The sequence below is a fragment of the Balaenoptera musculus genome, chromosome 2, assembly GCF_009873245.2.
Source record: "Balaenoptera musculus isolate JJ_BM4_2016_0621 chromosome 2, mBalMus1.pri.v3, whole genome shotgun sequence".
In the NCBI taxonomy this organism is placed as follows: domain Eukaryota; kingdom Metazoa; phylum Chordata; class Mammalia; order Artiodactyla; family Balaenopteridae; genus Balaenoptera; species Balaenoptera musculus.
This window is the reverse complement of record NC_045786.1, coordinates 134,828,057-134,855,714: the sequence shown is the minus strand read 5'-3', so window position 1 is coordinate 134,855,714 and position 27,658 is coordinate 134,828,057. Positions and strand designations below refer to the sequence as shown.

At 35.1% G+C, this 27,658-nt stretch overlaps 1 protein-coding gene across 7 annotated transcripts in view; it reads right to left on the bottom strand.

Moving 5' to 3' along the window:
• Positions 1-722: 722 nt before the first annotated feature.
• PCNX4 (pecanex 4) overlaps positions 723-27,658 on the bottom strand; it is a 42,529-nt gene continuing 15,593 nt past the window's right edge. For all 7 annotated transcript variants that reach the window (XM_036842155.1, XM_036842154.1, XM_036842157.1 and 4 more), the window contains 9 exons: positions 26,945-27,124; positions 26,347-26,861; positions 25,998-26,098; positions 25,750-25,872; positions 20,948-21,308; positions 18,245-18,348; positions 14,145-15,181; positions 13,593-13,779; positions 723-1,457 (listed from right to left, as the gene is read on the bottom strand). In XM_036842155.1, the coding sequence (XP_036698050.1) occupies positions 1,206-1,457; positions 13,593-13,779; positions 14,145-15,181; positions 18,245-18,348; positions 20,948-21,308; positions 25,750-25,872; positions 25,998-26,098; positions 26,347-26,861; positions 26,945-27,124 (2,860 nt within the window). In that variant the 3' untranslated portion in view covers positions 723-1,205. The remainder of the gene's footprint in view (positions 1,458-13,592; positions 13,780-14,144; positions 15,182-18,244; positions 18,349-20,947; positions 21,309-25,749; positions 25,873-25,997; positions 26,099-26,346; positions 26,862-26,944; positions 27,125-27,658) is intronic.

Below are 27,658 nucleotides of genomic sequence, written 5' to 3'. Positions count from 1 at the left end.
TCCCCCAAAATGACTTAACACATGAATCTCGTGAATTCATTAATTGAAATTAGTCCAAAAAGCTATCCTTTAACACTGCTGTATTGAACTGTTCCACTTAATAAAGGAATAATAGTAATAAAAACCTAATTGGTACATTTCAAATAATTTCAATCATTACTAAAGAGAATGTATTACTTTACTACCTACTCAGGAGGCTACTACAGATTAAATAACGGGTACTATAGACGGAAATAAATAAGGTGTAGAGGAAATTCATGTCCCAAATGATGCAGATTCATTGTTCATCCTCCTTATAAGTACCTGTAAAAAGTTCTAAGCAGCAAAAGAGTGAAAATAAAAGCCTGATCACATTATGGAAAATTTTCTCCCATCTCTTTCTGCCTTTAGTTCAAACACCTTAAGACACTAATAACTGGTAGTCCTACCGGATCAGTCATTCTTCAGAAGCAGTATATTCAGTTGAAAAGAAATGCATAAGGAGCCAGATCTACAGAATGGCCTCTAACAGTCATAATCAGATTACCTTAATGTTGCTAATTCTGTGAGTATTCACATGATGAATGGGATGATCTTTTCCTTTCAAACATATCAAAAGGATACTTGGAAAAAAAAAGAAAGATTTTTTTTGGAAGAGATTTTATTGAAAATTTTTAAGGTTTCTGAATTGAAGTATATGAAAAGAAAATGAATAGATTATATGGAAACAGACCATGTTAAATATTAAAATAAAATAGCACAAAGTTTGAAAATACTATAAAATTTAGTATTTCAAATAAATATATATACATTATGTAACCTTCAGTAGGATCCATTATCTTGACTTAAAAACACTGATATGTGTATCTTTTAAGCATGTAAAAATTACATAGTTGTTGACTTCTCTAAGGCAAGTCACTTATCACACATTTAAGAAAGCATTAAAAAATTCATTATATAATCTTACACAAATGTTTTATATTTACCAAAGCCTACCACACTCAATAGGGCACAAATATTGGCCAACTAATTCTAACTTTTATGTTAGACATAAACTTGTTGTTTTAAACCATTAAGATACCTAAGAGAATCAACTTTATAGAGCTTAGCTTTTCTTAGGCATCTGACTTGTGGGAGGAGAGACAGAAGTCCAGTGAAGTTATGAGGAATCATATTGTTAATTTTCTAGACATCTCATTTGCTCACAATACAAGTTAAAATGGGCTCTAAAACAAATGTATATGGAGAGGTTTTGAAGAATAAATTGGATATCCCAGGGGAGGATCAGCTGCTTGTACTGTAAGGTTTCTTAAAAGTAGTGGATGAGCTTGTATACTATAACGTTCCTCATCATCATTGGTGGCATAAAGCAATTCCCATGAAAGATTGGCCCACTGACCTCTAACAGCTTCAGCATTTAACTTCCCAACTTGGATCAATAATTCTTGAAGGGTAAGTACTCTCCCAGTGTAAACTCCCTGTAAAGAATAAACGAGGTGGGAGGGAAAGAAAAAGAAAAGAGATTATATTCAGGCCTTTATTTATAAAATTAGAGAAAAATTCCATTGTAGTTAGGCAAACTTAAGCAGAAAGTAGTGTATCAAAATGTACACGAGTTGCTTGTCTTCAGAATCAAGAATCACATCTATTTGATTGCTCTCCAAATAAGTGCAAGAGAAAAAAATTTTCTGATAGCCACTGCACTCACTTCTCTTTACTTTCCTCTCTATTCCCTCATCCCATCTGGCCTCAGCAATGCATAAGTCATAAATACTAGTCAGTGAACAATCATCCAATAGGCTCTTTTCAAAAGCAGCTTTATTGAGATATAATTCACATTCCATATAATTTACTGATGTGAAATGTATAATTCAATGACTTTTTAGTATGTTCAGATACGTACAACTATCTCCACAATTGTAGAATATTTTCATGACCTAAAAAAGAAACCTTGTACTCTTTAGCTATTATCCTCCTATCCCTTAATTTCCCCAGTCATTAGCAACCACTAATGTATTTTCTAATCTAATGTATTGATTTGCCTCGTCTTGGAAATTTTACATGAATGGAATCGTGTGGTTTTTCGTGACTGGCTTCTTTAATTCAGCATGTTTTCAAGGTTGATTCATGTTGTAGCATGTATCAAGTAATTCACTCCTTTTTATGGCCAAATAATATTCCATTGAATGAATATACCACTATTTGTTTATTCATTCATCAGTTGATGGACAGTTGGGTGTGTCCATCTTTCAGCAATTATGAATAATGCTGCTATATTTGAATTTTCATGTGGATTTAGGTTTTCATTTATCTTGGGTATATAGGAGTGGAATTACTGGATCATATGGTAACTCTATGTCTAGTTGAGAAAATGCGAGAATGTTTTCCGAAGTGGTAGTACCATTTTACATTTCTGCCAGCACTGTATCAGAGTTCCAATTTCTCCATATCCTCACCGACGCTTATCATCTAACTTTTTGATTTTAGACATCCTACTATGAAGTGATGTCACTGTGGTTTTGATTTGCATTTTGCTGATGATGAATGATGAGCATCTTTTCATGTGCTTATTGTTCCATTTGTATATTTCCTTTGAAGAAATGTCTATACAATCCTTTGTTATTTTTAAATTGGGTTAAGTTATGCTATTTATGGTCTAGCCCTCTAGTATATTTTTCACTTAGTTCTTTTTTATAATTTCTATCTCTATTGATATTCTTTCTCTATTTGATGTGAGATTGTCATCATACCTTCCTTTACCTCCCTTTTTAAATTGAGATATAATTGACATATTAGTTTCAGGTGTACAACATGATTCAGTATTCGGATATATTGTGAAATAATCACAATAAGTCTAATTAACATCCATCACTTCCTGACATGACAACTTTTATTACCTACTCTCTTAGCAATATAACAATATACAATCAGTATTATTACCCATACTGTGCATTGCATCCCCAGGTCTTATTTATTTTGTAACTGGAAGTTTGTACCTTTACCAATTGCACCCACTCCCACCCTCTGGCAACCACCAATCTGTTCTCTGTGTCTGTGAGTTTGGTTTTTTTCTTTTTAATTTTTTAGATTCCACATATAAGTGAGATCAAATGATATTTATCTTTGTCTGACTTATTTCACTTAGCATAATACCCTTAAGGTTTATCCACTTTGTCACAAATGGCAAGATTGCCTTTTTTATGGCTGAATAATACTGCAGTGTGTGTGTGTGTTTTCTTTATCCATACATCCGTAGGTATACAGGTTATTTCCATGACTTGGCTATTAAAAATAATGCTGCAATGAGCATGGGGGTGCAGGTATGGTTCTGAATTAGTGTTTTCATTTCCTTTGAATAAACATTCAAAATTGAAATTGCTGGATAATACGGTAGTTCTATTTTTAATTTTTTGAGGAACATCCATATTGTTTTCCATAGTGGCTGCATTAATTTACATTCCCACCAAAGAAGGATCCCCTTTTCTCCACATCTTAGCCAACACTTGTTATTTCCTGTCTTTTTGATAAGAGCCATTTTAACAGGTTATGAGGTGATAGTGGTTTTGATTTGCATTTCCCTGATGATTGGTGATGCTGAGAACCTTTTCATGTCCCTGTTGGCAAACTGTATATCTTCTTTGGAAAAATTCATATTCAGTCTACTCAGATCCCCTGCCCATTTTAAAATCAGATTTTTTTGTTTTTGCTATTGAGTTATATGAGTTCTTTATATATTTTAAAACATAATAACCCCTTATTAGATATATGTTTTACAAATATTTCTCCCACTTTGTAGACTGTCTTTTCGTTTTGTTGATGATTTCCTCTGCTGTGCTGAATGAAGCTTTTTATTTTTTAATTTAATTTTTTTTTTTTGCTGAGCCACACAGCATGTGAGATCTTAGTTCCCCAACCAGGGATCGAACCTGTGCCCCTGCAGTGGAAGTGCAGAGTCTTAACCACTGGACTGCCAGGGAAGTCCCTGAATGAAGCTTTTTAGTTTGAAGTAATCCCACTTGTTTATTTTTGCTTTTGTTGTCAAATCCAAAAAATCATTACCAAGACCAATGTCAAGGAGCTACCACCTATGTTTTCCTCTAGGAGTTTTATGGTTTCAGGTCTTACATTTAAGTCTTTAATCCATTTTGAGTTAACGTTTGTGTACAGTGTTAAGACAGTGGCCCAGTTTTCATAACACCATTTATTGAAGAGACCATCTTTCACCCATTGCATATTTTTGGTTCTTTTGTCATAAATTAATTAACCATATATATGTGGGTTTATTTCTCGGCTCTCTATTCTGTTCCATTGACCTATGTGTCTTTTTTTATGCCAATACCATACTGTTTTGATTACTATGGCTTTGTAATATAGTTTGAAATCAGGAAGCATGATTCCTCCAGTTTTGCTCTTTCTCAAGATTGCTTTGGCTATTTGGGATCTTCTGTGGATCCATACAAAGTTTAGGATTGTTTGTTCTATTTCTGTGAAAAATGCCACTGGGATTTTGACAGGGATTGCACTGCATCTGTAGACTGCTTTGGGTAGTATGGACATCTTAACAATGTTAATTCTTCCAACCCATGAGCCTGGAATATCTTTCCATTTATTTGTGTCTTCAGTTTGTTTCATCGATGCCTTATAGTTTTTAGTGTCTTTCACATTCTTTTAAAAATTTACTCCTAGGTCTTCCTAACTTGCCTTTCTGAAAGTTCATTATTAGTGTGTAGAAATGCAACATATTTCTGTATATTAAGTTTGTATACTGCAACTTTACCAAATTCATGGATGAGTTCTAGTAGTTTTTTGGTGGTGTCATTAGGATTTTCTATGTATACTATCACATCACCTGCAAACAGTGACAGTTTTACTTCTATCTTTCCAATTTCGATTCCTTTAATTTCTTTCTCTTCTCTGGTTGCTGTAGCTAGGACTTCCAATACTATGTTGAATAAAAATGGTGAGAGTGGAAATCCTTGTCATGTTCCTTATCTTAGAGGAAATACTTTCAGCTCTTCACCACTGAGTATGATGTTAGCTGTAGGCTTCTCATATATGGCCTTTATTATGTTGAGGTATGTTCCCTTTATACCCACTCTGTTAAAGAGTTTTTATCATAAATGGATGTTGAATTTTGTCAAAAGCTTTTTCTGCATCTATTGAGATGATCATATGATTTTTTTAAAAATTGAAGTATAGTTGATTTACAATGTTGTGTAAGTTTCAGGTGTACAGAAAAGTGATTCAGTTATACATATTCATAAATACATATATGCAATATATTCTTTTTCAGATTCTTTTCCATTATAGGTTATTACAAGATATTGAATATAGTTCCCTGTGTGATATAGTAGGTCCTTGTTGTTTATCTATTTTACATATAGTAGTGTGTATCTGTTAACCCCAAACTCCTAATTTATCCCTCCTCCCCTTTCCTCTTTGGTAAAAATAAGTTTGTTTTCTATGTCTGTGAGTCTATTTCTGTTTTGTAAATAAGTTCATTTGTATTATTATTTTAGATTCCACATATAAGTGATATGATACTTGTCTTTCTCTGTCTGACGTACTTCACTTAGTATGATAATCTCTAGGTCCAAACATATTGCTGCAAATGGCATTATTTCATTCTTTTTATGGTTAAGTAATATTCCACTGTGTGTATATATGTATGTATGTATATGTATGTATGTGTGTATGTATATATATGTGTGCGTGTGTAAATTGGGTTGGCCAGAAAGTTCATTTGGGTTTTCCCATAACATCTTACAGAAAAACCTGAACAAACTTTTTGGCCAACCCAATATATACTACATCTTCTTTATCCATTCATCTGTCGATGGACATTTAGGTTGCTTCCATGTCTTGGCTATTATAACAGTGCTGTTATGAACACTGGGGGTGCATGCACCTTTTTGAATTAGAGTTTTTGTATTTTCCAGATATGTGCCCAGGAGTGGGATTGCTGGATGATATGGTAACTCTAGTTTTAGTTTATTAAGGAATTTCTATATTGTTCTCCATAGTAGCTGTACCAGTTTACATTCCCACCAACAGTGTAGAAGGGTTCCGTTTTCTCCACACCCTGTCCAGCATTTATTCTTTGTAGACTTTTTGATGATGACCATTTTGACTGGTGTGAGGTGACATCTCACTGTAGTTTTGATTTGCATTTCTCTAAAAATTAGCAGTGTTGAGCATCTTTTCATGTGCCAGTTGGCCATCTGTATGTCTTCTTTGGAGAAATGTCTATTTAGGTCTTCTGCCCATTTTTTGATTGGGTTGTTTGGTTTTTTGATATTGAGCTGTATGAGTTTGCATATTTTGGAAATTAATCCCTTGTCAGTCTCATTGTTTTGCAAACATTTTCTCCCAAACCATAGGTTGCCTTTTAGTTTTGTTTATGGTTTTCTTTGCGTGAAAAAGCTTTTAAGTTTAATTAGGTCCCATTTGTTTATTTTCCTTTGTTCATTTCCATTGTTCTAGGAGACAGATCCAAAAAATTTGCTGCAATTTATCTCAAAGTGTTCTGCTTATGTTTTCCTCTAGGAGTTTTATAGTATCTGGTCTTAAATTTAGGTCTTTAATCCATTTTGAGTTTATTTTTGTATACAGTGTTAGAGAATTTCTAATTTCATTTTTTTATATGCAGTTGTCCAGCTTTCCCAGCACCACTTATTGAAGAGAATATCTTTTCTCCATTGTATATTCCTGCCTCCTTTGTCGAAGATTAATTGACCATAAGTGTGTGGACTTATTTCTGAGCTTTCTATCCTGTTCCATTGGTCTGTGTGTCTGTTTTTGTGCCAGTACCATACTGTTTTGATTACTGAAGCTTTATAGTATAGTCTGAAGTCAGGGAGCATAATTCCTCCAGCTCGTCCTTCTTTCTCAAGATTGTTTTGGCTATTCAGGGTCTTCTGTGTTTCTCCATACAAATTTTAAAATTATTTGTTCTAGGTCTATGAAAAATGCCATTGTTAATTTGATAGGGATTACACTGAATCTGTAGATTGCCTTGGTTAATACAGTTATAACAATACCGATTCTTCCAATCCAAGAACATGGTATATCTTTCCATCTGTGTTGTCTTCAATTTCTTTCATCAGCATCTTACGGTTTTCAGAGTACAGGTCTTTTGCCTCCTTAGGTAGCTTTATTCCTAGGTATTTTATTCTTTTTGATGCAATGGTAAATGGGATTGTTCCCTAAATTTTTCTTTCTGATATTTCAGTTTTTTGTGTATAGAAATGCAACAGATTTCTGTATATTAATTTTATATCCTGCGACTTTACCAAATTCACTAATGAGCTCTAGTAGTTTTCTGGTGGCGTCTTTAGGGTTTTCTATGTAAAGTATCATGTTATCAGCAAACAGTGATAGATTTACTTCTTCCTTTCCAATGTGGATTCTTTTTCTTTCTTTTTCTTCTCTGATTGCTGTGGCTAGGACTTCCAAACTATGTTGAATGAAAGTGGAAAGAGTCGGCATTGTCTTGCCTGCAAGTCCTTGTCTTGTTCCTGATCTTAGAGAAAATGCTTTCAGCTTTTCACCACTAAGTATGATGTTAGCTGTGGGTCTGTCATATATGGCCTTTATTATGTTGAGGTATGTTCCCTCTATGTCCCTACTTTCTGGAGAATATATTTTTTTATCATAAATGGATGTTGAATTTTGTCAAAATCTTTCTCTGTATCTATTGAGATATGTTTTTTTTACTTAATTTGTTAATGTGGTGTATCACACTGATTGATTTGCAGATATTGAAAAATCCTTGCATCCCTGGGAAAAAATCCCACTTGATCCCGGTGTACGATCCTTTTAGTGTACTGTTGGGTTCAGTTTGCTAGTATTTTGTCGAGCATTTTTGCATTTATATTCATCAGTGATACTGCCTGTAGTTTCCTTTTTTTGTGATATCTTTGTTTTTAGAATAGTTTCAGAAGAATAGGTGTTAACTCTTCTCTAAATGTTTGGTAGAATTCACCTATGAAGCTATGGTCCTGGACTTTTATTTGTTGGGAGTTTTTAAATTACTGATTCAATTTCAGTACTGGTAATTGATCAGTTCATATTTTCTATTTCTTCCTGGTTCAGTTGTGGGAGACTACACCTTTCTTAGAATTTGTCCATTTCTTCTAGGTTGTCCATTTTACTGGTGTATAGTTGCTCACAGCACTATCTTATGATCCTTTTTGTTTCTGTAGTGTCAGTTGTAACTTCTCCTTTTTCATTTCTGATTTTACTGATTTGGGCCCTCTCCCTTTTTTTCTTGATGAGTCTGGCAAAAGGTGTTATCGATTTTACTTATTTTTTCAAAGAACCAGCTCTTAATTTCATTGATCTTTTCTATTTTTTTAGTCTCTATTTTATTTATTTCTGCTCTGCTCTTTGTTTCTCTCTCTCTCTCTCTCTGTTTCTTCTAACTTTGGGTTTTGTTTGCTCTTCTTTTCCTAGTTCCTTTAGGTGTAAGGTTAAGTTGTTTGAGATTTTTCTTGTTTCCTGAGGTAGGCTTGTATTACTATAAACCTCCCTCTTAGAACTGCTTTTGCTGCGTCCCACAGATTTTGGATCATTGTATTTTCATTTTCATCTGTCTCTAGGTATTTTTAAAATTTCTTCTTTGATTTATTCAGTGATCCATTAGTTTCTCAGCAGTATATTATTTAGCCTCCAGGTGTTTGTGGATTTTTGCAGGTTTTTTCTTGTATTGATTTCTAGTCTCATATTGTTGTGGTTGCAAAAGATGCCTGATATGATTTCAGTTTTCTTAAATTTACTGTGACTTGATTTGTGGTCTAGCATGTGATCTATCCTGGAAAATGTTCCATGTGCACTTGAAAAGAATGTGTATTCTGCTGCTTTCAGATGGAATGTTCTGTATACACCTATGAAGTCAATCTGGTTTAATGTGTCGTTTAACACCAGTGTTTCCCTATTGATTTTCTGTCTGGAGAATCTGTCCATTGATGCAAGTAGGGTAAAGTCCCCTACTATTATTGTGATACTGTTAATTTCTCCCTTTATGTCTGTTAATATTTGCTTTAAGTATTTAGGTGCTTCTATGTTGGGTGCATAATATTTACAATTGTTATATCGGTTTGTTGGATTGATCCCTTGATCATTATGTAATGTCCTTCTTTGTCTCGTTACAGTCCTTGTTTTAAAGTCTCTTTTGTCTGAGATAAGCATTGCTAACCCAGCTTTCTTTTGGGAAAACAACCCCATTCACAATTGCATCAAAAAGAATAAAATACCTAGGAATAAATCTAAGTAGGTAAAAGACCTGTACTCATAAAACTATACGACATTGAAGAAAGAAATAGAAGATGACACAGACGGAAAGAGATACTGTGTTCATGGATTGGAATAAATAATATTGCTAAAATGACCATACTACCCAAGGTAATCTACAGACTCAATGCAATCCCTATAAAAATACCAATGGCATTCTCCACATAACTAGAACAAATAATCTAAAATTCGTATAGAAACACAAAAGACCCCAAATAGTCAAAACAATCTTGAGAAGAAACAAAGGTGCAGGTATCACATTCTCTGAATTCAAAATATATTACAAAGCTACAGTAATCAAAAGTATGGTACTGGCAAAAAAACAGTACATAGACCAATGGAACAGAACAGAGAGCCCAGAAACGAACCCACACATATGTGGGTGATTAATCTATGACAAAGGGGACAAAAACATACAGCGGGAAAAAGACAGCCTCTTCAATAAACGGTGTTGGGAAAACTGGACAGCTACATACAAATGAATGAAACTGGAGTACTCTCTCATATCATACACAAATTCAAAATGGATTAAAGACTTAAATGTAAGACCTGAAACTATAAAACCTCTAGAAGAAAACACAGGCAGTAAGTTATTTTACATGAGACTTAGCAATACATATTTTTGATATGTCTCCTCAGGCAAAGGAAACAAAAGCAAAAATAAACAAATGGGACTACCTCAAACTAAAAAGCTTTTGCACAGTGAAGGAAACTATAAACTAAACGAAAAGGCCACTTATTGAATGGCAGAAGATATTTGCAAATAATATACCTGATAAGGCATGAATGTCCAAAATATACAAAGAACTCATACAACTCAACATCAAAAAAAGAAACAACCCAATTTAAAAATGGGCAGAGGACTTGAATAGACATTTTTCCAAAGAAGATGTATAGATGGCCTAAAGGCACATGAAAAGATGATCAACATCACTGATCATCAGGGCAAGGCAAATCAAAACCTCAATGAGATATCACCTCACACCTCTCAGAATGGCTATTATCAAAAAAACAACGAATAACAAGTGTTGGTGAGGATGTGGAGAAAAAGGAACCCTCATGCACTGTTGGTGGGAATGTAAATTGGTGCAGCCACCATGAAAAACTACGGAGAGTCCTCAAAAAATTAAAAATAGACCTACCATATGATCCAGCAATTCTGCTCCTGGGTATTTATCTAATTAAAAGAAATATAGGACTTCCTTGGTGGCACAGTGGTTAAGAATCCACCTGCCAATGCAGAGGACACGGGTTCGAGCCCTGGTCTGGGAAGATCACACATGCCACGGAGCAACTAAGCCCGTGCACCACAACTACTGAGCCTGTGCTCTAGAGCCCGCGAGCCACAACTACTGAGCCTGAGTGCCACAACTACTAAAGCCTGCGTGCCTAGAGCCCATACTCCACAACAAAGAGAAACCCCCTCAATGAGAAGCCCACGCACCACAACAAAGAGTATCCCTCGCCCCCTGCAACTAGAGAAAGCCTGTGCACAGCAACAAAGAACCAATGGAGCCAAAAATAAAAAATAAATAAATTTAAAAAATAAAGGATAAGAAATATATGCACCCCTATGTTCATTGCAGCATTACTTATAATAGCCAAGATATGGAAGCAACTTAAGTGCCCATCAATAGATGAATGAATAAAGAAGATGTGGCATATATACAATGGAATATTAATCAGCCATAAAAAAGAATGAAATCTTGCCATTTGTGACAACATGGATGGACCTAGAGGCTATTATGCTAAATGCAATAAGTCAGACAGAAAAAGATAAATATGATTTTGTTTATATTTGGAATCTAAAAAACAAAACAAATGAACAAACATTAAAAAAAAAAAAAAAAACCAGAAACAGAGTTATAGACACAGGAAACAAACAAGTGGTTGCCGGAGGGGAGGGAGAAGGGGAAGGGGATGGAGAGAGGAAAGAAATAGGTGTGGGAGATTAAGAGGTACAAACTTCCAGTTACAAAAAAAATTTATTCCTAGGTATTTTATTCTTTTGATGCAATTGTAAATGGACTGTTGTCTTAATTTCTCTTTCTGATAGTTTGTTATTACAGAGTATAGGGTTTTCTACATACAATATCACATCATCTGCAAATAGTACCAGTTTTACTTCTTCCTCTCCAATTTGGATGCCTTTTATTTCTTTTTCTTAACTAAAGTGCTCTGGCTAGGACTTCCAATACTATGTTGAATACAAGTGGTGAGAGTGGGCAACCTTGTCATGTTCCTGATCTTAGAGGAAATACCTTCAGCTCTTCACCACTGAGTATGATGTTAGCTGTGGGCTTCTCATATATGGCCCTTATGTTGAGGTAGGTTCCCTCTATAACCACTTTGTTTCCCACTTTGTTTAGTTCTTTAATCATAATTTCCTTCAGTCCTTTGAACATATATATAAAATGGTTACTTTGATATCTTTGTTAAACCTGACATGTCACTGATCTCACAGGCCATTTCTGTCATGTCCCCCCTCCCACCACCCTACACATGGGTCAGACTTTCTTGTGATTTTTTTGTTCTTTTTTTTTCATATCGCCTAATTTTTATTGAAAACTGGACATTTTAGATAATACTGCAGCAATTCTGGGTACTGATCCTCTCTACTCCACACCCCAGGGCTTGTTATTATTATTTGCATATTTGCTTAGTGAATGGCTGGATGACTTTAGTGAAGTTAATCCTACCTCCCGTTCAATTGTGAAGTCTTTGATATTGCTCCTCAGGGAGTACAGCCTTGTTGAGTGCCCACAGTTATGATGGGATGGCAGTGGTTTTGGCAAGGTTCTCTTTGTTAAATGCTCACACCCAGCTGGTTGCTCTACATTTTCAACAATGACCTGGGACCTAAATTGCTCCAGTGATCCAATTAAATTTGGGCTCCTTTGAAAGAACAGTTTTGGAGGTCAGTGTTTGAGATTTGTTTTGACCCCAGGAGGGCTCTCCTCCGCTGTTTCTTTCCCTGGTTCTCTCTGTTAATCTATCTGGCCTGCAGTTCAGCTGAGACCTCTAATGATTTTACCAATTGCCTCTAGTAACTTTCACCACCACCTCCACTGTTTTTTGAGGAACATCTTAAGCTTCAGTGTGTCCACACTATGTGCAAATGAAGTCACTTCCTTTGGTAAGAGATCTAGAGCTTTTTTTTTAATGGTCTGCTTCTCCCAGTGGGCAGAATCTCTGAGCCAGAGCACTGGAACTGGGGGGTAAGACAATGGCGCACTTCTGAGTAACACCTATGCTTCAGGACATGTGTTTGGTAGAGGGGGAGCAGTAAACTCAGGTCTTCTTGGCTTGCCTCTCCCACTGTGGAACCTCCACAGACAAGGGGGATCAGGCCCTGCTATTGTCAGTGGCACCAGGCCCAGGTAAAGCCTCCATCCAACAAGTTGGGGGTGGCCAGAAGGGAGTTCCAACCTCTTGATTACACATGCCCAGAACCAAGCCTCACAATAGGCAGGTGGGAGTAAGATGAGAAATGCTGAAGTCCTTCCTCTTCTGGGAAAACAGTCCTCCAACTGGGAGCTGAGGGGAGAGGGAGCCCTGTGTTCTTGGCCATACCAGTCTGAGTGGAGTTTCTGTCTTGCTGAGCTGGGAGGGAATGGGTCTTGGTTCAAATAATGTAGTCTCTAACTGTTCTTAGGTTTTAGAAGATTTTCTTTAATAAATGTTTATTTGCTGTATGCCCTTAGGACCATTTCTAAGACTTTAAATGGTTGTTTTTTAAAAATAACTTTCATCATTTTCATTGGGAAGCACATGTGCAGTAACACCACATGTGGAACCCACAATAAGCTCATAACACTGAATCTTTCATATTGTGCACACTCAATGACATTTTAAATGCAAGAGAACAAGTACTAAATCTTAAAAAAGGCATTCCTTATTTAGAGTCTCTCTGAATTTTCACAAGTCAGACTTGCTTACAAATTACAAATTAATTTTTCTTCTAGGATTCAAATCCAAAGTAATAATTCATACACTTGAATTTGCCATATAAATACAACCCATTTAGTCAAATATGCTATAGCAAATTACATTTACTTGACTATCTTATAGCTCAGTTACTGCATAATAGCTACACAACATTCTTTATTGGCTCCTATTAGCTTTGCAAAAGTAAATAATCAGTCATTCTAGGACTGGATTATGTTGGCCACAAAGTCATGCTTACAAATACCTTAATACTATAATTAATATATTTATACCTAGAATGTTATCTCTATCACTTAGGTTAAATACTTTATAACTGATTTCTATTCTTTAAGGTTAATATACGAAAATGTTTAAGAACACATTTTTAACCTTACCATATTAGGATCATACCCCAGAGAAAACAAGTATGGTTTTTCCTGTAAAATTGCTTCCTTCCACTTTTCATCAGATACCAAACCAATGTACCAGTCACTTTCATACTCTTCAAGGCAGTTAGTCAGCTCTTTAAAGTCTTCTATTGGACCTAAACTCACTTTATCAATCATTAGTTTCAGAGTATACCTAAAAAATGGAGAAACAAAGAATTTTAGAATTTTTAAAATCAACTTTATAGATGAAATAGATTTTTAAAGACACTGAACTGAAATCATACATATTTCAGAAAAAAAGATCTGGGAGAAATGATAAGAGTTAAAGCAAAACAATCCAGTAAGCCATACAAAAAATAGGTTCTCCACATAAACAAAAAGAAAGTACAAATTTAAGTGTGCTCCCGATATAATCAGAGTACATAACAAGCATTTTTCATTTTTTGGAAAGTTAATACTTTTTAAAATTAGAAATGAAAGAGCATCTCCTTCTAGGTTATAAAAAAATCAACATTTTTTGGCCAATGTTACAACTTGTATGTAATCAAAATGCATTACCTGAAAGCTTTTAGGGCTAGTTGGAACAGTTCTGGCTTCTCTGTGAGCCAATCCAAGGCAAGAGACCAAGGGAAAACACCACTGTAGACTCTCAATATATGACCAGGACTAGGAATCATATTGTCTACTCCAAACAAACTAAAATAACAAGTCATTACTGCATGAACATAAAAGTCTTTTAAAACTCTGTCCTTTGCAATTTCTTCCACTACATCTGAGGCATTTTCTTCTGAATGAAAACATTCCAACTGCCTTAAAACAAAGTGGTACCAGTCTTCTGGAAATAATGAGCTCATCTCCTTCACTTTGGAATTAGGCAAACAATTAGATATCCACTCTTCAGGTAAGCTTAACAAGTGAGAATGAGAACAACTGAACTCCATGAGAGGGATGTATGCCATGGCTTCTTGTTTTCCTTTGTCAGTAGCAGGGTATCCCAGTGCAACTGCTTGGTAAAGACTATTTTCAGTAACTGTGCCTGCAGAATGTTTACCAACCCTCTGTGATTCCACTGATCCTGGAATAGGCAAATTTATACCTGGCAAAACTTTCAACTGATCTCTTTCTTCTTTTCCTTTTTTGATAGTTGGCTCTTCACCAAAAACATCATCAGACCAGTCATCCAAATTTTCTGAATTTAAACTATCTGTGTCTTCTGGGGATTCAGTTTCTGGTGAAGTATTCAAAGCAGGCAGGATTATTAGAGATGCTTTCCCTTTATTTTCAGTTTTGTGAACATTTTCCTGCACGTTGGACCTTCTGGAACAGTACTGAAGAAGTATCCACACAAGTACTTTAACAAGGTCACCTTTAAATTCTTTTAAGTTGTCATGGGAATCAATTATGCCAGATAGGACATTCCTGGCATCAGAATAGAGTTTCACAGGCAAAACAGTACAGGGTGTCAAGACATTTCCAAAGTGTTCATTAATGGAACATACTCTTGCATATTCTTCTTGTTCAAAGGCACCTTCAAAAACTTCGTCAACTCTTCGAGCTTCAGCAGTATGACAGGAGGTCTCTTGCAATTCTAACCCCTAAAGAAGAAATAAGAAAATACTTGAGTTTATGATCACTTATTACACAGAGAAAAGTAACTAGTTTTGTAAATGCTCATGGATTGGATTCTCAAAATAAAAATATGTAAAATGCAAAAAAAGTCTTTAACCCGAGAGCTACACCTTAATTCAAACTTAATGACACTTAATACATTTGATGTTGGATATAGATATGAAAAATAATGCTATATTTTTAAAGAAATTTTAGAAATTCCACTGGAAATTGGCAAAACAATTTTAATGAGTATGACCATAATTTTAAGACTGTACGTCAAGGTTGAATCACACTTGTTAAAAACTTTTAAAAATTATACAAATTTGGGGGGGAGCAAAATTGGAACTACACAATATGCACATTAGCTTTGTATCCTTTCCATCCTACTTTATATGAGAGCAGTATTCTACTATATGGATATGCCATAATTTATCTAACCATTCCTTTGTTCCAGTTAAAAAAATTATAATAATGTAAAAATAATACAGATTTATATATTTATCGTCTATCTCTTCCAACTACAATATAAACTCCACAGGGCAGCTCTCTTTTGGTTACTACTGTATCCTCAGTGCCTAAACTAGTACCTGGCACACAGTGAGGGAAGCAACAAATATATGCTGAAAGAATGAATATTATGAATACATCCTTATATAAATTTTAAACCCATTTTAATTACTTCGCTAGAAGGAATCACTTGAAGAGGATACATCAGGTCACTGTTTACTATTATTATTATTATAATTATTGCTTATTTATTTATACATCTTTACAAAACTACCAGTGATTTTAATAAAAGGCAATGCTGTTAGGTTGTATTATGATCCAGGGAAAGAACACGGAATGTGACATCAGAATCTGCTTTTACATCATGGCTCTGCCAGATGCTAGTACACAATCTTGAGTAGGTCACTTACCCCCTGAGATTCCTTTTGCTTCTCTTTCAAAGAAAAATAACCCTGGCACATAGGGTTGTGAAGAGTAAAGCAAGTAATGAAAGTGCCTTGTCAAATTTAAAGTGTTATATAAATGTTAGTAGATGGTATAGCTAAGCAAGCTTGTGTCCGGAAAAATGAAAAAGAAAGAAAAAAAGACTGCCACCAAAAAGTATACTTTTATATCATATATTTCATGGAGCACGAAAGATCAATAAAAGGACCCACATTATTAGGTATTATAAAACTGTACCATTAAAAAAATAGAACTAAATTAAGCAATGAAAATGTCCTCCATATTCTGCATGATTTTTTGCCTTCTCCTACTTGTACATGTTAGACTAGAGCAGTAGTTCTCAAACTTTAGGTGAGTCAGAATCACTGGAAGGCTTGTTAAAACACAGACTGCTGGGCACTCCCCCAGAGTTTCTGATTCAGTAGGTCTGGGGTGAGGCCTAAGAATTTCCATTTCTAAAAAGTTCCCAGGACATGTTAAAATTACTGATCTGGAGAACTGCATTTTGAGAACCACTGGACTAAAAGGAACAGCTTTTTAGTCACCAGCAATTTTATCCAATCTGCACTAAGACAAAAAAATTCATTCATTCACTACTCATTCAACAAATATTTATTAAGGGCCTACTATGTGCCAGGCACTGTTCCCGGGGCTCAGGATATATTCTCCAAATAAAAACAGAGACCCTTGCTCTTGTAACATTTATATTAGAGAGTGGAGGAACACAGGTAATCAACAATAAAATTAATAAGTAAATTACATAGTTTGCTAGAAGGTATAAGTGTTATGAAAATAGAGAACAAGTAAAGCAAGCAAGGAGGACTGGAAGTGCAGGCAGGAATGGGAGTGGGTATTCAGTTTTAAATAGGATGCCCACAGTAGACCTCATTGGGGAGGTGACATTTGAGCAAAGCCTTAAAGGTGGTGATGGAGTTAGCTGTGTGGCTGTCTGAAGGAAGAGTGAGTGTTCCAGGCAGAGGGAACAGCCAGTATGCTGGAGTAGGGTGAGATGGTTAAAGTAGCAGATGAGACCAAATAGGGAGCCTGACCATTTAGGGCCTTGGCTTTTACTCTGAACGAAAGAAGATATCCACTGTAGGATTTTGAGTAGGGAAGTGACATGATCTGACTTAGATTTTAAAGATCATTCTGGTTGATAATAGGCTGTAGGGGGCCAGAGGCAGAAGCGGAGAGACCAATTAGGAAGCGATTGCAGCTATCCAGCAAAGAAATGAAGGTGGCTGAAAGTAGGGTGGTGAGAAGTGGTGGGATACAGGATATGACTTAAAGGCAGAGCCAACAGGATTTCTTGTTGGATTGGATGTGGGGTATAGAAGTAAACAAGGAGTCAAATATCACTGGACTAAAGCCCAAGTGTTTTTGATCTGAGCAACTAGAAGGATGGAGTTGTCAGCAAGGACTGGGGCAGTGTGATATTAACAGGTCAAGGAAAAGAGAAGGAACCATCAAAGGAGACTGTCAAGGATTAATCCGTGAAACAAGTGAAGAGATGAACTCTGTCAAATTCTGCTGACAGGTCAAGAACGGGTCTGAGAATCAATCCTTGGATTTAGCAATGCCACAGCCATTGGAGACCTTGACAACAGCGGTTTTTGCTAGAGTAATAGGTAATAGGGTCAAAAACCTACAGTAAGTTGAAGAGAAAAATGGAAGAAATGAAATTGGAGACATGATTATAAGTGACTCTAATAAGGCATTTTGCTCTGAAAGGAGAAAAACAGGGTATTAGCAGGTAAGGCCAGTGGGGTCAAAAGAAGGTTTTTATATTAAGTTGAGAATGCTTATATGATATAGGAGTGAAGAAAATATTACTGAGTCACCTTTTTGAGATGCTCAACTAGATAGGGATAAAAAGAATAAGACTGGATGAAAAAGGGGCAAGTGTATTTTGTTACTATGCTCTATCATACAGTCAACACTAGTCTATCAATATGTGCATATTGAAATATACTTTAACAATCCTAAGTGTTTTCACAAGTAAAAAAATACTCTTCCAAAGTGAGCTATTAATTCTTTGATGTGTGCATAACAAAATTTTTACACATGTACTAGAGAGGTTTCAAATGCACATTGACCTTAATGTTAATACAGCAATAAGTATAGCCACATTCTAGAATCATTATCCATATTAAACGATCCTGAAAACGGCCCAAGTAATGAGACCCAGGTAAGAGGAGACCTAAAACAAATTAGAAAAAAAAAGTAAGTAATTGTTCAAGCTTGTTTGATTTTGCCACGTGAATCTTTAAAATTAATAACACACTTGGAACTAATTAATAATTCTTTCTAACCTCTTTTTACGTCAAGAATACAAACAACTATCCATTGCATATCAGGAGGCATTAAATTAAGCTCTCTACAGGAACAGTTGGAAGAGAAAATCTACAGGTGATAATTTATAAGAATTAAGAATATATTTTCCAGAAAAACAACAAATTAGAACCTGTTACATAAAACCCTAAATACATGTTAAATATATTAGGAAAATATATTAAATATATAAAAGCCAACTTCACATTAATGATTTAAAACATTTTGGACATTTTTATATACATGCCTATAAAAGTGTTTTGTGGTGTTAAAAATTTACATAAAGTGCTATCTACCACACTGTACAAATACTCTTTTTTTTTTTTTACAAATACTCTTAAAACTTAGTTTTTCTTTCAACATTGTCTCTGAGACATTATATATTGACTACAAAGCTCCTTCACTGTAACTATACTGAGAATTCATTGTATGAATATAGCTGAATTTAAATATTCATTTCCCTGATAACAAACATTTCAGATGTTTTCCAATTTTTCACTATTATAAATAATGCTGTATAAATTATCTTTGTACAAGTCTGCTTGTACAATGTATTACGTAGAGTTAACATAGCAGAAATAACTGCTGTCTGTTAAAAGGCCTGCTTACAAAGTTGGCCCTTGGCTGGAAACTGGGAACTTGTATTTCCAAAGAGCTCTCACCACCCTAACTGATAAACAGTCTCGCATTGTGCCTAAACTGTCTGTGCAAAGAATACAGTTTATACTGAGCACTTGCTTTCCTTCTGGGAGTCTGGAATTTTGGTATTTGGTAGGCAGCGGGTGCCTACATGACCAGCCCTCAATATAAGCCTTAGGCATTGAGTCTCAAATAAGCTTCCCCAGTAGTCAACATATCACACATACTGTCACAACAAGGTGCTGGGGAATGTAGCACATTCTGTGTAACTCCACTGGGAGAGCACGCCTGGAAGCTTTCACCCAGTCTCTCACCCCATGTGACTTTTCCTTTGCTGTATTTGTTCTGCATCCTTTTGCTATACTAAATCTTAGCTATGAGCACAACTATATGCTGTCCTATGTGTCCTCCTAGAAAATCATCAAATTTGGGAATGGTCATGGGGACCCTCAAGACACACGTGCAAGAGTTTCTCTAGAATTGTAATCACTGGATCATGGAATCTAAAACTGGAATCCCTAGGCCATGGGATATGTACATCTTTACTACAGACTATTAAGTTTACTCTTCAAGGTAGCTGTATGAATTTACACATTCCCTTTCAACAGGGTTTGAGAGTTCCTGTTCCCCACTCCCTAGCCAATATTTGTTAATGTCAGACTTTTTTAACATTTTTGTCAATCAGATGTGTGTGAAATGTTACCTCACTGTTTTCTGTTTTTCCCCCAGGAAACACTTTACAACACACTTACTGGCTGAATATAATTGATTTGATAATAACGTATAATTTCTACCTTATTACTAAGGTATTTATTATTTCAGATGTGAGTTTAACCTTACAGGCATTTTAAAAAGTGGCATTGCACTATATAATAAAAATTAATTGGAACTGTATGAAAGTATTAAAAGTGTAGAATATTTCCTATAAGAAAGGAAAATGATTATTCACAAAAAATTTGTATTACAAAAATAAAATTTTTCCTAAATTATCTCACTTAATAGATAATTAGAAAAGTTCAACCCAAATAAACATTTCATTAAAATTCTAATTTTAAATTGCTACTCTCTGCCAGGGGAGTCAGTCTGCTAGGAAGTCACTGGACATACCTAAAACAAGTTCAGGGGCTAAAGCATACAGTAGGAGACAACACACTATTGTCATCGGCTTGTACTTTATCTAAAACCAACCTTGAGAAGTACAATATAGCTGAATTTACAGTTAGTGTATGATGAAATTATAAAATTATCACAAAATTATAATTATAATATTAGTTCATTCTCATCAAAATTCTTGCTAATATTCGTATAGCACTTCATTTTGGGAGGTTACCGATCACTGACCAAAGCTTTTATGGTACCTTACCCTCTAACCTTGTCAGACAAGTTGCTAGACATTAACTAATAAGATACAAGCAAACTCCTTTAAGCTCTTCAATCTTATATTTATATAATGCTAGTTTTCACTCTTTATGGGCCTAAGCTGTTACATCTACTTGACATGAACTCATTAAAATTCATGAAAATTTTGGGATAAGGCATTTTCATGTTTCATGGAGGGACTATAACTTGATTTTAGTCAAGAAAATGTTTTTTAAAAATTGTCAAATCACCTAAATGAAATTTTCACTTGGTATTTTTATTTTATAACTTTATTTCCCTCAAAATAAGGAGTAGGAGATATACTTCTTCATATTTAGTCTTTCTGCCTGCACATCAAAGTATTAGAATCTGTATAACAGTTGGATCAAAAGACTGTTTTTCTGTGTGTTCATTTTTTTGTACTTTAAATACATTTGTGAGGATTTCTTAAGCACAACCCATTTACTTACCTAAACTTCCAGCTGCCATTGCAGACTGCAGGGCAGTGTTCAAACTCGGGACCATCTGGTAGTAGTACACTGTATCTGCACACACACAGGCTGTGGTGCCCACAACTCCTGGCCAACTCTGAATAGGTCGAGGAAACCCCACCAAGAACAAAGGAAGGGTGAAGAGGGGGAGTAAGGGAGAAGAGAGTAGTGTAGAAAAAACTATGAAGACCAACATGAATGGAGAGAAGACAATGTTGAGTACACATAAAGTGGTGGCTGATTTTCTACGTTTTTTCTCTGTCCATGATGCCAAGAGTACGGTCACAGCAAACTGCAATTTAGAGATGAACTGAATCAGACGATCACGCATGATACCAACCTGCAGAGACATAAAAATGAATTTTTTATTCTTAAATACCTTTCATAAATTTTCAAGACCATATAAGAAAAACAGTATAATTTTATTACTGCTCCAATATTTTTAAGGAAATAGCCCTTATGTGAGATCCTTTGTTATAATTTTCTCCAATCTCACAATTAATAAATGAGACTACATTTTTTTTTTAATTTTTTTTTATTTATTTATGGCTGTGTTGGGTCTTCGTTTCTGTGCGAGGGCTTCCTCTAGCTGTGGCAAGTGGAGGCCACTCTTCATCATGGTGCGCGGGCCTCTTATTATCGCGGCCTCTCTTGTTGCGGAGCACAGGCTCCAGACGCGCAGGCTCAGTAATGAGACTACATTTTTAAGTTTCAGCTCTCTTAAAAAAAAAAAGTAGTACTAAAGAGAACAGAGTGCTGTCTATCTTAAGGTTGATTAAGCTTTGCATTACATGCTTGTTAAGTCATGAACTAGCAGTAGTAAACAGTTAAGCAACTATCCTTAATTTATCCTTATTTTAGAGAATATTTTACAGATTAAGAAACAGACATCATGCCATAAGACAAACCTCAATAGATTGAAATCATACTAAGTGCATTCATACAAATCATGAAAAGTATGTTCTTCAGTCAAAACTGAATTAAATCAACAATAGAAAGAAATCTGGAAATTAAAAGACAAATTCCTAAATAACCAACAGGTCAAAGAAGAAATCACAAGATAAACAAGAAAACATTTTCAGATGAATGAAACACACACCAAAACTTGTGATACAGCAAACCCAGTCCTCAGAGGGAAATTTATAGTTACAAATGCCTATATTGAAAAAGCAGAAAGATCTTAAACCAATAACCTAATCTTCCACCTTAGGAAACTAGAAAACAAAGAGCAATTAAATCTCAAGTAAGCAGAGGTAAGGAAATAATAAAGATTGGAGTGGAAATTAATAAAACAGAGAATAGAAAAATAATAGAGAAAAATCAATAAAACCAAAAGCTGTTTTTTGAGATCAGCAAAACTGACAAACCTTTAGCTAGACTGACCAAGAGAAATACATAGAAGACTCAAATTACTAAAATCAGGAAGGAAAGAGATAACATTGCCAGCAACCTTACAGAACAAAATAAAAAGAATAAGAGAATATTATGAACAACGGTATGCCAATAAATTAGATCACTTAGATGAAACTGACAACTTCCTAGAAAAAGACATAAATTACTGAAACCAACTCAAGAAGAAATAGAAAATCTGAATATACCTATAACAAGTAGAGAAATTGAATTAACAATTTAAAAGCTACCCAAAGAGAAAAGCTGAGGCCCAGATGGCTTCTATACTACAAAATATTACATAGTACAGAATATTTTAAGATACATACTGAATATTACAAACATTCAAGATTATTGATATGAAATTCCCAACTTATTCTATGAGGTCACTGCTATTCTGATACCTAAACCAAAGATAAGAAAGTCACAAATATATACATCAGACAAAAATTCTCAACAAAACACTAGCCAACTGAATCCTGCAACATAAAGACAAGACTATACACCAAGACTGAGTGAGATTTATTACATGAATGCAAGATTGGTTTAACAACTGAAAATCAATATATTACACCATGTTAGTAGATTAAAGGACCAAAACCACATGACTATTTCAACAGACACAGAAGAGGCAAAATCCAACACCTTCCATGATAAAAAAATTTAACTAGGAATAGAAGGGAACTAAAAGCAGGAATGGTAAAAGACAGACATCAACTTAATGGAGAAAGACTGAATGCTTTCCTCATAAGATATCCACTCTTACCTCTTCTATTCAACATTATACTGGAGGTTCTAGCCAGGGCAATTAGGTAAGAAAAAGAAATGAAAGACATCCAGATTGGAAAGGAAGAAGTAAAACTATCTTTACTATATCTAATTTGCAGATGACATGATCTCATATACAGAATATCCTAAGAAATCCACTAAAAATCTATTAGAAACAATAAAATATTTCAGTGAGGTTTCAGGATATAAGATTAACATTAACTAATCAATTGCAGTTTATACTTGAGCAATAAACAACTCAAAAAATTAATTAAGAAAACAATCTACTTATAATATCATCAAAAAGAATAAAATACTTAGGAATAATATTTAATAAAAGTGTAAGACTTGTACACTGAAAACTACAAAACAATGTTGAAATAAAGAAGATATAAACATGAAGACATGTCAAGTAGATGAAGGGGAAGAATTAATATTTTTAAGACAGCAACGAAGCCAAATCTAGCCTCTGTATCCTGACACTGAATTGAGTCTCGGAGACAAGAGTTTTGGGTGAAGTAGAAAAGAATAGCTTTATTGCTTTGCCAGGCAAAGGGGGCCACAACGGGTTAATGTGCTCAAAACTGTGTGTCCCAAACCCGGGGGTGGGGGTGGTGGAGGTGGGGTGAGGAGTTTTATAGTCAAGGGGAGCAGCGTTGCTGGTAAGGATCAGGGTGCCTTGCTGCATTCCTTCAATCCAAAGATCATCTGGCATCAGGTGATGACGGGCAAACTGTGACCTTCTCTGGAATGAAGAGTGCTTCATCAAGTAGTTAACACCTTCCATTTGGTGGGGGTTTTAGTTCTGCAGAAGAGCTCAAAGATATTGTTATGTGTATCCCTTGAGCAGGAACCAGGACCCTGCTCCCAAGGCTGCACTATTGTTTCTTGACTGCTCCTCACTTGTCTCTCCATCCTCTCCCTTCCCCGATTAGCAACTGTTTGAACCTGCCCTTTGGAACTCAGGGAAGGGAACACAGAAAGGCTTTTGTGCCCAGGAGCCCCACAGGGTCCTGCTCGGCTTCAGCAATATTCCCAATTTTATCTACAGATCCAAGGCAATCCCTATCAAAGTCTCAGATGCCTTTTTGAAAAACTTGAAAAGCCAAAACCAATATTTCTATGGTAACACAAAGGTACCAGAATAGTCTAAACAATCTTGAAAAAGAACAACAAAGTCATAACATTCACACTTCCCAATTTTAAAACCTACTACAAAGCTACTGTGATCAAGACAGTGTAGTACTGGCATAAGGATAGACATATAGATGAATGGAAAAAAGAATAAGGGCCCAGAAATAAACCCTTACATTTGTTTGATTTCTGGCAGGGTGCCAAGAAAAGTCATTGAGGGAAGAATAGCTTTTTCAATAAATGATGCTGAAACCATTGTACATCCATATACAAAAGAATGGATTTGGAACCCTATCTCATAACATATACAAAAATTAACTCCGAGTAGATCATAGACCCAAATGTTAAGAGCTAAAACTATAAAACTCTTAGAAGAAAACACAGCAAATCTTTACGATCTTGAATAGGCAGTGTTTATTAGATATGACACCAAAAATACAAGCAACAAAAGAAAAAAATAGATTGAATTTCATCAAAATTATAACTTTTTTGCTTCAAGGGACATTATCAAGAAAGCTAAAGACAACCTACAGAATGGGAGAAAATTTTTGCTTGTCATATATCTGTCAAGGAACTTGTATCCAGAATATATAAAGAACTCTTAAACTTAACAATAAGAAGTCAAATAGCCCAGGTAAAAATGGGCAAAGAATTTGAATAGACACTTCCCCAAAAACATACACATAGGGCCAATAAACATATGTAAAGATGAATCATTAGTATTCAGAGAAATGCAGTATCAAAATCATGAAAAGACCCATGAAAATGCTATAATGAAAAAGTTAGACAACAACTGTTGGTGAGAATGTAGAGAAATTAGAATCCTCATACACTGCTGGTGAGAATGTAAAATGGTGCAATCACTTTGGAAAAATGTTTGGCAATACCTTGAAGTGTTAAGACGTAAAGTTTGTGCATAACTGAAATTCCAGTCGTAGGTAAACATACCTGACAGAAATGAACTCACATGTCCATATAAAAACTTGTGCTTGAATGTTCATAGCAGCATTACTCATAATAGTCAAAAAGTGGTGACAACCTAAATATCTATCATTTAATGAATGAATCAACTAAATGTGATATATCCATACAATGGAATATTTTTCAGCAATAAAAAAGAATAAAATACTGATACATGCTACAACATGGATGAATCTTGAAAACATGTAAGAGAAAGAAGCCAGATGCAAAAGACAACATACTGTATAATCATATTCGTGTGAAATGTCCAGAATTGGCAAATCCTTAGAGACAGAAAGTAGATTAATGGTTGCTGGGGCTGGAGTAGGGAGTAGATGAGATGGAGAGCAGAACGGAAATGACTATTAATGTGTATGAGGTTTCTTTTTGGGATGTTGAAAATATTCTAAAATTAGATTGTGGTGATGGTTGCAAAGTTCTGAATATACACCGCAGAACTTTACACTTTAAGTGAATGATTTTATGGTACATGAAATACATCTCATTAAAGCTGTTAAAAATATATTTACCAGTAAGAGTCTGATTCCTGTATCCAGGTTTCGGTTCCACCATATGTCTGTATTGGAGATCAACAAGTGCACTGCTGATACAATGACTGTCTCCAATAAAGCATTTTCTGTATTCTGCCATACCTGCAGTACACAAATGTACCAATTTATTAGGCAGAATTTGATAATCTAAGTAAACTGTTAGAGTAAACAAAATCATAATTAAATTTGGGAATAGGAAAATACTATTAAGTGCATATTAGCATTACCATTCTAAAAGCTCTTGTGAATCCAATGGAGACAGACACAGAGTGGAGTCCTTGTAAGGAACTGTCCAATGAAAGAAATGCTATCATAGCAAAAGGTGACACTAAGGCAAACAAAAAAAGAGACAAATTTAATGAAGGCAAAATAACCCCTTCTACCATATTTTATTTTGGCCTATGAGTATTTTTATGAGCACATTTAAGCAATGAGTTAAAAAAACCAATAAATAAACCAAAACATAAAAGAATAAACACTTGTATGCAGTATAACATTATACAAATACAGGAATTCCATAATATTTTTATACACTTCCTAGATAAAATACAAGTTTATTAATATTTGTCTTCCTACCTAGATTTATCAAAATCCGTCTGACAACACCAATCTTCATGAGCTTTGTTTGCTTCTCTAGGAATAAAGTCACAGTCTGCGCATGCTTTGGATAGATAGGGTTCCGGAAAATTCCAAAGATATAGACACTTTGAATTTCTTTAAGTATCCATAGTATTATAAATAATATCATCAAAATATAGCCAACAATAGCCTGGGGACTGTTTTTGGAAATCTGTGAGAAACCAGCAAAGTGATGCAACAAACCAGTTTCTAAGAGAGCCAAGACTAATACAATGCTGTAGAAAAGGTATTCCTTCCAAGTAAACTGTTTTTCTGAACTGTTGGGTAAAGCCTTAGATTTGGTTCCAACTCTGTGTCCGGTCACACTGTGTTTGAAGCCAAAAACCATCTCACTTAGGTTAAGACTCAGTAAGAATCCAAGTCCAGTCATGAAAAGAACCACACCAACAGTGCTGGGAATGAAATATGATGTTACAGCTGTTCCAGTAGAAATGATGAACATTATTAACAACCTGCAGAGGGAAAAAAAGATCTGCTTGAAAAGAAAAAATGTTGAGAATAAATTACATATCATTTTAATATTTAAAATAGTTACCGTAGGTGGGTTGACATAGATGAGCCTCCAAGGCCAAACTCTAAAACCTGCTCCATTGCCCATAAGAAGAGTGCATCAGGTGGGGGTAGGGTCCCGAGTGCCCACAGAAAGGGTAAAAATATAAACAAGATGTGCAAAATCTGATTCATTTGTTCTAGAACTGGTATATTTACCATAAACCTACGATAAAAAGAAAATATTTAAATCATACAAAACAATAAATAGAAGAAGATCTTTAAAGGAAAAACAAAACACATACACCTCCCTCTATACCCCACCTCTGCCCTGAAACAAAAGAATATTTACAGGAAGGTCCTAATCCCAAATTGCAAAAGATCAAAAACATAAATTGTGACCACTGTCCTTCCCCTATACCAGCAAGTACTCAACTGTATACAAGTGTAGTACAGGGCGAAAATATTTCTCCCTTAAATCTTTAAACTACATTGGCTGCAATTCCACCAATGACTCTATAGAGTTTAAAAATTTTAAATTTAAAATTGCAAGCAACCCTGGGAAAGCCAAAGCCTTCCTGCTGTTCATATCTTAGTAGCTAGCAAAGAGAGTAAGCTCTTCTCTTTTTCCTACTCTTTCCTGTACTGTCTTGCTCCCAGGTCCTGGAATTTGAAGTCAGTATATTTAAAATCAGAGGTCAGCAACATTAGGTTATGAACATGTCTCTGTGGGTTAGCCTGGGAATTTAACAAACATATA